At 51.5% G+C, this 12,728-nt stretch overlaps 2 protein-coding genes across 2 annotated transcripts; one reads left to right on the top strand and one right to left on the bottom strand.

Moving 5' to 3' along the window:
• Positions 1-439: 439 nt before the first annotated feature.
• J4E83_000111 (uncharacterized protein) lies at positions 440-1,495 on the bottom strand (the record flags this gene model as incomplete). The annotated part of the gene is made up of 1 exon (XM_049327075.1): positions 440-1,495. The coding sequence occupies one exon, from the start codon at positions 1,493-1,495 to the stop codon at positions 440-442; it is 1,056 nt and encodes a 351-aa protein (XP_049193220.1).
• Positions 1,496-8,907: 7,412 nt separating this feature from the next.
• J4E83_000110 (uncharacterized protein) lies at positions 8,908-12,433 on the top strand (the record flags this gene model as incomplete). The annotated part of the gene is made up of 3 exons (XM_049327074.1): positions 8,908-9,232; positions 9,295-10,716; positions 11,013-12,433. 3 exons carry the CDS (start codon positions 8,908-8,910, stop codon positions 12,431-12,433), a joined length of 3,168 nt encoding a protein of 1,055 aa, XP_049193219.1.
• Positions 12,434-12,728: the final 295 nt, after the last annotated feature.

Below are 12,728 nucleotides of genomic sequence, written 5' to 3'. Positions count from 1 at the left end.
GTGTTTCACTTATGTTGCTTGCAAACGATCATGGCCCAGCTTTGGCACTTCCTTTGGCTGTATCCTACCAGTGCTGCACCGAGCGATGATTTACCAGATAATGAGCGTATAACAATAATCAAGAGCTATTGCACCGAATATCTCTTTCTGGGTTTATGATTCTCTCTTTCCCCGAACACTTGGACATACGCATGCAATCTCGAAAAGATAATGCGCCCATATATTGCGCACGTCCGATCCTTCACAATTACGCATGGAATGGTGTGGTGTAGAAAAAGCATCAGACTCACTCTGGGTGACCAAAAGACATGTACCGTCTATTGCATAGAATCAAGCGTAGGCACAAAACCGATTTGGGGCGCCCGGCGTCATTGGGTTCGGACAGAAAATGTATGAGAGTCCTTAGCGTATGTGATCCACTCTTGATGCTAGGGCAAAGTTAGAGAAAAGAAGGTGAAGTAGCAGAACATGTACTTGCCTTTGCGATTGCATAGCCCAGTCTCAAGACCCTCTCCATGCGATGTTTGACTGTACTCGCCAACTCCAAATATCGCTCCTCTTCGTCATGCTCTCTCTCAAACCACTTGATGGGAAAGTAATCGTCTGCCCAGATCAAGCCTCGCACAAGATAATCCTCAGGCAAAGGCAGCTCGTCGCCCCTCTCGCCCTCCCCAGGAAATACACCGGAAGCCAGTATTGTATCGATGTTGGGCGTATGGCTTTGTGAATGACTCTGGATCTGGTTCTCCGTCTTGACCAACGTATTAAGGAAAGCAACGAGTTCGGCCCAAGGCGCGTCCTCAATGAGATCGGAAACGTATGTACTGGAAGCAAAGCTAGAAAGAAAAGCGAGCATAATGTGTACGTGAGGAAGCACGTTCTTGTCGCCGATGCGGCGGAGTACGAGAGCGAACGTCTCCCTCGTGATCGATTTTGCGTTGATGAAGGTCTGAAGGACTTTGAACTTGTCCATTGCCTTCTTAATATCCTGCTCAATATCTTCGGGCTTGCTCGAGGCAATTAAAGGCTTCATTGGATTCTGTTGGTCAGCCGGAGATGCACTCCGAATCTTGTCTTCGGTCGCCTTTTGAGGATCTTCTGCTCTCCCCCAGATCGGAAGCAGCAAAATCTGGCGAAGAAGATTGTCGTTTTTCCCGTATTCAAACCAGCCGGCAATATTGGTAACCGCGATGTATACACCCTGCTCCTTCCATTTTGCTGTCACACGACCAATGTGATTGTCCAGGTTTCCGATGAAGTCCGCCTTCGCGTCCATGAACTCAGTTGTATGCTGATGCTTCTGCCCCTGAGCCGTGTCCACACAAGACTCCTCGAATTGCAGCCCGTGTGCTTTGATGAAGTTGGTGTCGATCGCTAAGGCATGTGTGAGAGGTGCGCCTGCACGACCAAGAATAGGATCCAGTAGAGTCAAGATTGACTCTCGCGCGCTCTGGAATGGTTTGACACAGGTCAGAGACCTAGAGTAGTAGTACATTTGCTGGAGAGCATTTGGTCGTGCCAAGATAGCGAGGTGGTGATATAGACGACCCACAGTAGGATTCTTATCGGCAGCCTTGGTGTACCAAGAGCGCGCGACGCCTGCCCAAGTCTCACGGTCCCGGACATCTTCGTCCTCAATCGCCATCCGATATCGGCCAAGGTCTCCGAGGCACTCGATCCATGTATCCTCGAAAGCTGGAACGGTTTCGTACAACAAAGCCATCATCTGATACGCCAAATAGATGAATGCCAGCATATAATCTATACTGTCAGGAAGACGCCGCCGAAGTAACTCCAAGAAGGAATGGATACCATGTTTCCACATGCGTGCAGGCATCGAGTATTTGGCGGCAAGACGTCGGAGAGCCGGCGATGCAGAGGGATGCTGACTAGCTAAGAAAAAGTCATGATGCTCATGTAATAGCGTCCGGTGAAGAGCGATCAAAGCTTGCCAATGATCCGACGCAAGTTTGGTATCACCATCTTGCGCAGCTGCGGCTTGTGCGCGATCCACATGTATACACTTGGTCTCCACCATGGTTAATCCTGCGTAAATAGATTTCACTTCCGACGCAAGTTGCTCTTGCGAGATGGGTCGACTATCAGGCTGCAATAGTAAACCAGGGTATCGGGGATCATAGCGTTGAAGTTCTATAAGACCTGGTTGGCGTTGAGATTGTTGGGGCTTAGGAGTAGTTCGTTGCTGTGTATGAGCAGGGGACTGAGTTTGCGGTGATTGTAAGTGACTGCTCTTCGTAGCTTCGGCTGACCACTCGCTGGAGGGCTCGGGTGTCGTCTGGTATGGAGACGAGATAGACTTGGCGTTTTGTTTAGGATCAAAAAGGCGTGCATCCTGTGGTCTCGACCGTGTCCTTTCCGAAACAACAGTTTGTGGAATTTGCCTAGAGAACTCGGAACCAGCCACTTCCACGTGAGACGGACCCTTCCCTCTGGGGCTGGTGAAGTCATGTTCTGCCGGTCGTTTCCTTCCAGAGGGCGGTGAGTTCTGCCTGGAAGCCTTTCCAGAATCTATAGTAAGAGCCGCGATATCAGGCGCTGACCGGTCTCCAACAGTTGCGGCTGCCGAGTGATCAGATCTGCTAACCATATTAAACGCTGATCTAGCAAATGCCTGTACAGCAGCTTGGCCTGTACTCACTTGAATTTCAGGCTTAGCTGTCGAAACTTCTCTCTTGCCTGTCGCGGAGACAAGCCTTCAAACTCGTCGCGATGGTCTATCTTGCCGTGGTCATACAGCTGGTCGGCACTCGGAAAGACGCGTCCCTCATGACCGGGGTAAGGGCACGCGTGGGCCCTGATGATTGGACTCTGAGTTTTCAGCGCCTGCGCGAATTTGGTCTGGACGAGTTCACCGGTGTCCATAATGCGGCTGAATGTTTCAGGTGTAGGATTCGCGTTCGTATTCCGATCTCCGTATTTGGCGTGGGGAGCGATGTGATCTGATTGGATGAAGTTTTGGAGCGCACATACCCACTCGTGCGCGCACACCCAGCCTCAGCGTGGACTGTATCCTGATGACCTGGACTACGCAGTCTCCAATAAGATCCGGCAAGCTTGTACACTGTCGCATACGCGTCCGATGCTCTGCGCTCAAGTTCAAGGGGTCGGACTGCGTACGTTGACGAGGTAGTGCGAGGCCTCCGGTTTGGCTAGATGCGACGTCCGGGACGACAGGGACAGCAACCTCGCGTACAACAGAACGCAGAAATAGAAGAAAGGAGCTGTTTGACGTAAGATCTCCAACTCGAAGACTGAGATTGAATCTTGGGAGTGTCCCCCAGGGTGGGCATTAACACAATATAAGATGCGGCTCTGCTGTGGTTCGCCTACTAGGCAACAAGGCAAAAGAAGGCAAACGTCCCTGGGCACCGGACATGATTTCCTGCACGCCACCGTTATACCTGCCTCAAAGGGCGTCGTCGACTTTGGTATCAACACGTCGCCTACTTGTAAGAAACCTCCTGCTCGGTTTGGTGGGCGGTCGTTGCCTACTTATGCTCGTTCCGTCTGCGGCTCTGCTGCTTGCTTTCGCCATCACCATGATGGGGGCCACATGAGCCCCACATTCTCGTCTGCTCCATCGAGGTTAGCGTTCCACATCATGAAAGCAACCCGGAACAGCATGCCCATGCATACATACACCATCCATCCAATGAATACCTAGACACTGTCGCTTATCATCAAAAGTTCATCCATCGAATGCCGTGGGTGCCAGCGCTCCTCACATACGGCAAGGCAAGTCTTGCAACGTAGACCATAGTGTTTTCCGACTCTGCCTCACACCGGTTAACTACATGTTCCGGCGTATCTGCGTGCATGTACCGTGTAGTCCTCCATCTCGTGGAAGGCAATACCTGCGAGGCTCACAGAGACCATACATGCGGCTGAAGCCCATGCGTTGGTCGGGTGGCTTCATTCCTCTGTGCGAATACAGCTTGCTTATTTCAGCTCATCGTCGAGAGTTCCCCTAGCCACAACACAGCCGCGAAGTCAATACTGACGCGTCTGCGACATCCTCACGCTTCAAATCTGAAGCCAACTATCCCCGCAAAAGACCTTGCGACAGTCATCGTAAGCCGAAGCCAGATAACGTACACGAGGACTGATTTGCTCAGATTTTACGAAGCGGGATGGAATTTTCGAGGCCTACGTCCTTGGTCCCACCAGAATGCAGGGTGTTGACTTGTACATAGCAGATCTGCCGACGAACAGGGAGTGTCATCTGTTTGCCTGCGCAAGGTGTCACATGTACGCCGAGTATGTTGTATCAGTACTAATTTCCGACAGTCCGCTTGGACGACGACTCGATCATCGTGGGCGCTACAAACGCTTGCACGGGACGATACTGCTTCCACAACCGATGCGTGGCCATTATGTGCCGGGTCCCCGATTACCTACGTGGTATTAGCTTGGATACCAATGAACGGTGGCCACGCTTTCGGTATTGGCCCGAAGGCACACAGCGCTCATTGCGCCCTCTCACGAAACACGAGGCACGAGGCACGAGGCATTGCTGGCAAGCGCTTAGAGAAGGCTGCTAACACGCGTCCTAATCTTCATATTCCCAAAGACCGGTGCGCCTCAATGCTTGCCCTTTTGGTCGAAAGATACAATGCCATTACGTCCTTTTCGTCACCTGTATTCACCAGGGCCCAAACAAATCAAGACATGCGATTGGTCAAGTAACCAATCCCATTATCACCAACAACAATATCTTTGCCTTGGGTCTTCGCCAGCTGGTGCGGCAGAACAACAAGTCCTTCCTGGTCCGGTCAGGCATCGCTCAGGGAATAATCCAATTGTAGGTAGACGCGACTTCCACAGCGACCATTGTTGAAGTCGTTCCGTAATATTAAGAAGCACTGCGCACAAGACTCTCAACCAATCAAGCGCACTATCATTGTGCTATGAGCTGTTGATCTAGGTGTATGCAATCGGGCAAACCGTGATAGCGACCTGAAACGCTCATATCCTCTACCCATACGCATGTTAGCTGACCGTACCTAGGTCAAATAGAGCACGAACCAGCATGGTCATCATCTCGCAACGGAAAACCAATTATGGTCAGGGAACTTTGATCACAAGCCATCATCACCAAGTCAGCTCCGGCATTGCCGCTGGCTGTCGTAAACTAAGCGGTATGTGCTACACCAGATCAGGCGTAGTTGCTCCTGCGCTGTCGTCTGAACATGGCCGTTACAGAAAGCATGGCGTTTTCTCTGGACTAAATCATGTCGTGTATCGACACGCGAAGCGTCTTGAAGGGACTACTCAGCATAGTGTGCTATACACTAAAGATCTGCTGATTGTGGGGTGCAAGACTACCCTCGAATGAGGACTGAATAGGTATCTCGATGGCCGCTCCATCTGCGCATAGTCAGCATGCGAAAGAAAAGCCTATATGTGCAACCAGTTGAAAATCATGGTGTTGCACACAGTCTGTTGCCTGACAAGCACAATGCCTTCTGGGCTTCGTTCCAGTAAGTGTATACGCGCATTCATTATAGCTTTCAAAGGGAGTGGTACGGTTTGATGAGGGGAAACTGCACGAGCAGGCCGATCACAGGGATGTTTCATCGTTTCTGGTGTTCAATTATGCGCCCTGATCACCCCGGATTACTGGAACCTTTTCTCGTGCACGCAACACCGAGTCTAGCAACTACATATGATTAAATTTGACGCGTTTCTACGCTAAGTGTGCCATCTCTGTACGTACTAATCGATGATGAACTAGGTGAACAGCTATGCAGCTGGTATCAACAGGAGAAGTCCCAGCCACGGCCGTTTCAACATAGCAGAGGCGTGTTATGTGATAGTGATGGAGCGGCTACATTGCTCCCAGCGTAGGGCAACAGTCATACAGAACCCAGAGAACTGGGCCATCCTCGGACATGGTACGCAAGGCGGGGTAATCTGCCTACGGCAGTCCCGCGGCCCAACAACCCTCACACGCGGTGTTAATAATTCACCGGACTCAGCCAACTTACTCTTTTTGTAGCCTTATATCTCTCTACACATACCTTTGTTCAAAATCTTCTTAGTACAATAAATATAGAGAATTATAAGCTCTATTTTTCTGGTTATCTAGCTTCTCTTCTTCTTTTGTTGTTGTGTTAAAAGAGCGTTATAAACAAGAGTCTTTCTTATTAATAACGCAGTTTTGGTAAGAGAGAGTTCGGCGAATTATTCACACCGCGTGCCTCATACCCATACCGCTTATATCTGTGTTTACCGGAGCCTACCAAGTAGCAACCCATATCATGACATAATTTGTGAGCCATTGAGGCCTCTTGTTCATTGAAAGACTATTTTTCAGCCGTCGACTGCGATGCATGAGATGACGAAATGGGCAGTCCAAGTGTATCAAGAGTCTATCAAAGGCCAATGAGCAGTTCTAGAAGGGCAACTGGAACAAGGCTGACCCAGAAATGAGTCGAAGACGGGAAGAGGGCTGAATCAGGGCCACGTTCTCACACCTGTGTATCCCTCAAGCAATAGCCCTTGCGACGCCGTTTCTCATAGAGTAACCCGGGAACATCAATCCACTTAAATTTGCCAATCCCATTTGAGTGTCCAAGAATACTGTGGAGACATGTCAAAGACAGTATACGGGGTTAGAAGCCGATGCCTACTAATTACGAGTGCGGATCGATTATCTAGGTGCCTCAAAGACTATAGCCCCACCCCGCGATGGAGCCTTGTTCTCACAAGGTCCAGAGGTCGCATATGTCGTTGTTTCTGTTACTCGCTGGAAGGCTCCCAATCAGTTCGCAATACTTACGGACTAGATTATGTGCCTGCGGGTCGATACACCTTGCATTCTGTGCCCTGCATGTCAGCCCTCAAGCCCAGTGAAGGACAAAGTGTAGATACCCTACCATAACCTGCTACCACCGGCTTGTAGCGCACTACATTGGTCGGCTGCACCCGATGCTAGTCCGCGATGTGCAGTATGCCGTACCCTACCTTGATTCAAGAAGCAGGTAATCGAAAGATGGTACAGTCACAAAGTAAGCTTGGTTTGATCACACGCAACCTCGCACGACCTCAGGCGCGGACTTCTTGATGGGTAGAATAGCGTATCGCTGATCAATGAACCCGAGGCACGAGGGAGTGGGCCGCTTGGAATCGACTTTGGGGCAACATCGTGTATAAAGATGTTGATAAGACGTCGCAGTTCCTCTGGTCTATATTAGCTCTCCGGATACAGTCTGATGACGGACCCCACGGTAGTGCACACCTAGGCAGCCCCAACCTGCAATATCACCTGGATCTCCAACCTCTGAAGGTTGCTTCTGACTGATTTACCAGGAAATACCCATGGACTAAATTAAAACGAGAAGGCGACGTCGTAGCGATGGCGAAACCAGAGGTCTTTGACACAAGTTGTAAGCACTAGCGTTGGGGGCTAGAACGAGTGGTGTATACATGGCAAGGCTGAAGGACTTCGGTGTCTGTAAAGTGCGCACCTATCTAGGTAGCCAAGCCATAACCTCAACTCAGAACTCGCCTCACTATGCAGAAGCAGTGGTTCGCATTGAGGCAAGCCAGGTCATCATCACATATGTCCCGAGGTCGCCTTGTGATAAGACCCTCATCCCGCATGAACTATGGATGACCTTCATGTCGTCATCTAAGATGGATCTGAGCTGCCGAGATATTTCACCCGCTGACTTTGACCGGGATGAAGCAAGTCAGTGTTGCCTTCGGTTACGCACGGTCTTTCGGAGCAAACCCCGAAACGCAGAAAGAAGCATATAAAAGGCGGCGCGAGCATGGCTACAGACGGCTGAAGAACATATCAGGCCCACTGTTTGCCGGAAAGATCACCGATCAGTTGCAGGCAACAATGCCCAACCGAGTGACATCTGACTGATGCTTACCGGGCTGAAGGCTGAGATCAGACTGGTATGCAGTGTTAAAGGTGAGTGATAACGACGGACGACACTACAGTCCTTATTTCGACGCCTCCATGCGCAGGAAGGGACTTACCAGGCAGGTGGTGTTCACCGGAAGGCGCTTAGGTATCTGAGAAAGGGGCCGGAACAGACCTAAAGTTCAGACACTTCGACGTGAAACTGGAGCTAACCTTGGAAGCTTTCTCAGACGACCTCGGGGTTAAGACTTTTGTGCTATAACCCTCAGAGAACAGTAGGCCCCCTATGGCTTCTGACGAAGTTGACACGCGATGGTTTTACAGGAAGTAAGCTCCACGTCGCCTGAGTTCCTGCATATGCAGGACCTCTTGCTGCGACCGATGCTACCAGAGCATCATAGTTGTCTTGAGGTCGGTCACGCATCGCCAAATTCCATCTCTGGTCTCTTGTCGCTTGCAACGTTGGTTGCGATTGGAGTCTTGCAGGGTCTTTGGCAGAAAGTACCTAGGTCCAAGAACTCACTAGCCGAAGGCCAAAACTTATCAGTGAATTAGGAGATGCATATAAGAGGAATGTTGGAACGGAAGTATTGGTGTACAGCCTGGAAACTCGAGCACATGGCGTGATATTGGTTCGTGGAGAGTCGCACAGCGCAGCAATGCCGCGGAAACGGTGGTGCGATTCCAATGACATCATCGGCGTGCGACAAATGGACCCCAGGAGGCGAACTTTCAAGTTCGGGCTTGAAAACTCCACGGAACAGAGCTTTGGACATTACAAAGGCGCCTGCACATGGCGCATATATTCTTGGATGAGGCAGATGGAAACCAACATATATCCTGTACACCATATTGACACTCGGAGCCTGTGAGACGACATCGCGGCCGCACAGGTATCCGGCGAGGCGCCAAAGTACCTAGGTACTTCCCCGCCGGTCTGCAGGGTTCTCCGTGGGCGGTGCGACCAGCGTGGAGGGCACCATCGACAACCACAAAAGCCATCGCAAGCCATGTCATTATCAGAACTCACCGAGCAGCAACGAGCGACTATCGGCGATCGCGCGCGAGTATGGGAAGTCCGACGCTTCTGCCAGGTGCTGCCATCTGTCGTCAAATACGTGCGTGGTTCGGACGCTGGCCTCACGAGCAGGCCATTGGAGCCACACGGCAGATACGTCAAGAATGAACCAGACGGCGCGCTTGCTGCGTTGCTCCGTTGCGTCATCCATCAAACGGGCGCTGATCTGGCCATGGTCAGCTTGCTAGACGACCACACGCAATACTTCATCTCGGGGGCCAGTCGGGCCAACGCAGATGAAGCCAAGGTCACCTTGGGTGAGTGGAATCAACAGCATCGCGGACATACGTCAAATTCTAGCAGTGTCTAATTGGCACAGAAGACTCAACGCGATGGTACGGATGCGAGTCGGTAACTCATCACGGTGGTCTGTGCGAGCGTACCATCACGCGGCAGAATGAGCCAGGCGGGAGCATGGCACTCTACGAAGAGCTTGATATGGCTGAATTGGAGAGAACCAAACATCTCCCATTTGTTCAGGGTGATATTGCCAAGTTCAGACATTATGCTGGTGTTCCTTTGAACCCCTATGGAGGACCAAACATTGGCACTGTGTTCACGTTCAGCTCAACGCCGTCGCACGGTGGGCTCTCGGACGCCCACCGCTCGTACTTGTTTGAGACAGCGTCACACATTATTCGTCATCTGGAACAAGCAGTAGAAGCACTGGAGGGTAAGCGTGTGCTCAAGTTTAACCAAGGTGTGGCTTCTCTACTCAAGATGGGTACGAGCGCAGGACTGGCGGCTCAGCCTGCTCACAAGAATCTTTCATCAGGCGGCCATACTGAACATGAAGTTCTGGTGTCAAACCTCTATCCCGCTGCAGCTCTGCAGCTGTACCATCTTTCAGCTACATTGCTCTACGATACTTTCGAATTTGACGGAGTTCGCATCCAAGAGTTGGGCTCCTCAAGCAACAAGAACCCCATCTGGAACGGCTCCAACGTGCTAGCCGAGCATCTCGGACCAAAAGCGCACAGGCCTCAAGAACTAAGCCACAGTCTGACAAGCAGATTGCTTGAATTATTTCCACATGGGGCTGTGTTCCAATTACTCAATGACACTAGCGACATCGTTGTTGCTACGAGCGCAGACGACGTCGCTTTAGTTGAAGATACCCTCATACTCAAGGAGCTTTCGAAAACCTTCCTGCGGGCAGAGCAGATCGTCTTGATGCCACTGTGGGATGCGTTTCACGAACGTAATATCGGTGCGGTCCTCGGGTTCGCCGAGAATCAGTCAAGAGTCTATCTCGGCTCGACGGATCTTGCTTCCATTTCAGCATTCTGCACCACGATAATGACGCAAGTGCGGCGTCTCGAAGCGCAAGCTATAGACAAGATTAAATCAGACTTTCTCGGATCGATCTCACATGAAATGCGGACACCTCTTCATGGCATACTATCAAGCCTTGAGCTTTTAGCGGACACACCACACAACGCACACCAACGCGACCTGCTGGAGACGGCAAGATACAGTGGCTTGTCATTGCTCGATACTATTGAGCGCGTTCTATATTTCAGTAACATCAGTTCCGGGTCGCAAAGTGCACCTCTACCAAGATCAGACTCATCGAACGATGGGCTTCTCCGTTCGTCAAGTCTTGCACCTCATCATTCGGCAGCTTCCTCGCAAGACAAGGATACTGTAAAGCTGATGGATACCTGCGAGGACATCATTCACAGTGAAGTACACAGGTATCGCGTCAAAAAGGCTGTCCAGCCTGATTCTTCGATGCATGGTAAGTAAACTGGTGGAGGCGGTCCAAGTCCGGTCAGAGCTCATGGAATAAAGGTCTTGTCTATCATCCCATCATAACTTTCGACACGAATGCCAATCGGTCGTGCCGTCTGGTAGCCGCCGCTAGCTTTCGGGCGATCTTGACAAATCTTATAGTAAGTTGTACAGATACAAAAAGCGCATGCATGAGCCGTACTGACGTAAGAGAGAATAATGCCTTGAAGTTTGGAGAACCGACAAACTGCATTCGAGTTTCACTGGATCTCACGGACGCTACTACCAAAATATCTTGTACAGACGGCGGTAAAGGCATCTCTTCCGGCTTCATCCGCCATTCAATCTTTGACCCATTTTCTCAGGAGGATCCCATTGCAGAAGGTACTGGCCTTGGACTTTCCATTGTCAAGCAAACAGTCACTATGCTAGGCGGTGATGTGCAGATTGAGTCAAACAAGAAAGAAGGCTCTACATTCACTGTCACACTCCCATCGAGTCAGGCACTTTATGAGGCTCCAGAAGAGGCATCAGAGAGCTCAGATTTGCAGGCTGGTACTGCTGAGCTACACCAGCTTGACATGAGCCTCTTTACACCGACGCGCTGGAGATCAGGAGACTCTTTACGAGACCAGCGCTGTACTGATTTATTGTTGGGCTCCCTTGCGAAGAGTCTAAGCCGGTGGTTCCACATTCGGGTCATTCCTTGGGAAAGTGCAAGCAGAGCCTCGCCGTGGCGCTTGCTTGTTGTTTTGGAGGAGGACGAAGACAGTGCACTGCGGGCTTGCGGTGGCGCATCTGACGACTACGAGCGCATCCGTCTCTGCCCTGATGTACAGACCGCTCCCAGTCAGTACTCAACGCCTTTGAAGGGTGTCGCGACAATTGCGGGTGCGGTGACTAGTTCAAAAATCCAGGATGCGCTGGCGCACTTGTATCCTAGCCAAGTCCCCCCCTATGAGCTTCGCCACAACTCCGACCAGGAATCAGTCGCGAAAATTTATGATCAGCAACAGCCAGTAGAAGGGAGCCGCAGCCAATTACGCGGAGACGCAACCGACGAATGTCGTGCTGCGCCAACAGCATTGCTGTCCCGGTTAGAACTCGAGAGGAGCCCCCAATTAGACGGCGAGGAAAGCGGTGGGCAGCCACTGGCAATGCCAGCCGCCAGCCCAGCGGTCACTCCAGAGATGAACATGGCAGCAAGGTCTAATGGAGCCCAACCCGACCACCGAGACGTACAAGCGCATACTGAGCAAGCAAAAGACGTGGCAGTCTGTACATCACCAGAGGCAGCTGTGGCAGAGCCTAGGCTGCTGCTGGTAGACGATAACGCTGTAAACCTCAAGGTACTTGCCATGTATGCAAAAAAGTGTAGCAAGGCAGGTGCAACACCTGTCGGCGGTGGCCAAGAGGCCATCGATGCCTTCAAGAACGCCAACGGGTCCAGCGACGACACGGCTCCGCAACCTTTCGATCTCATTTTCCTCGACCTCTCTATGCCCGAGGTCTCGGGCTTCGAGGTTGCGAGGGAGATACGGAAGACGGAAGCGCGGTCAGGGTGTAAGAGGACGTACATATGCGCACTCACCGGGCTGGTGAGCGAAAAAGACCGCAATGCTGCGTATGCTTCGGGTGTAGATAACTACCTTGTTCGACCAACGAGGCTGCAGGACTTGCAGGGCGTCATTGAGATGTGGCGGGATAAATCAAGCGAGAAATGAAAGCTACCGTGCTGCACAGATGATGCAAGACGCAACAAGTGTCCGGCTGTGGCCAACGAAAGGGAAGCGCTAGCTGCGGCGGAGGCTCAGTGCACCCGAGAGGCCGATGGGTGGGATGTGATAATTCACTATCGCAACGTCATGACGCGAGCACTCTGTTGTTGGTAAGCTGCCGTCCGCGCTTGCACCCGACGCCGAAGATGATTACAGTCGCGCTCGTTAGCCTGGCCGTCGACTTGTAGCCATGCGCGCGGCCCCCTAGCCCAGACACGACGCTACGCAACCCCGGATCTCG

The sequence above is a fragment of the Alternaria metachromatica genome (assembly GCF_023757995.1).
Source record: "Alternaria metachromatica strain BMP 0045 chromosome Unknown scaffold_1, whole genome shotgun sequence".
Taxonomy (NCBI): Eukaryota; Fungi; Ascomycota; class Dothideomycetes; order Pleosporales; family Pleosporaceae; genus Alternaria; species Alternaria metachromatica.
This window is presented reverse-complemented; position numbering and strand designations above follow the sequence as displayed.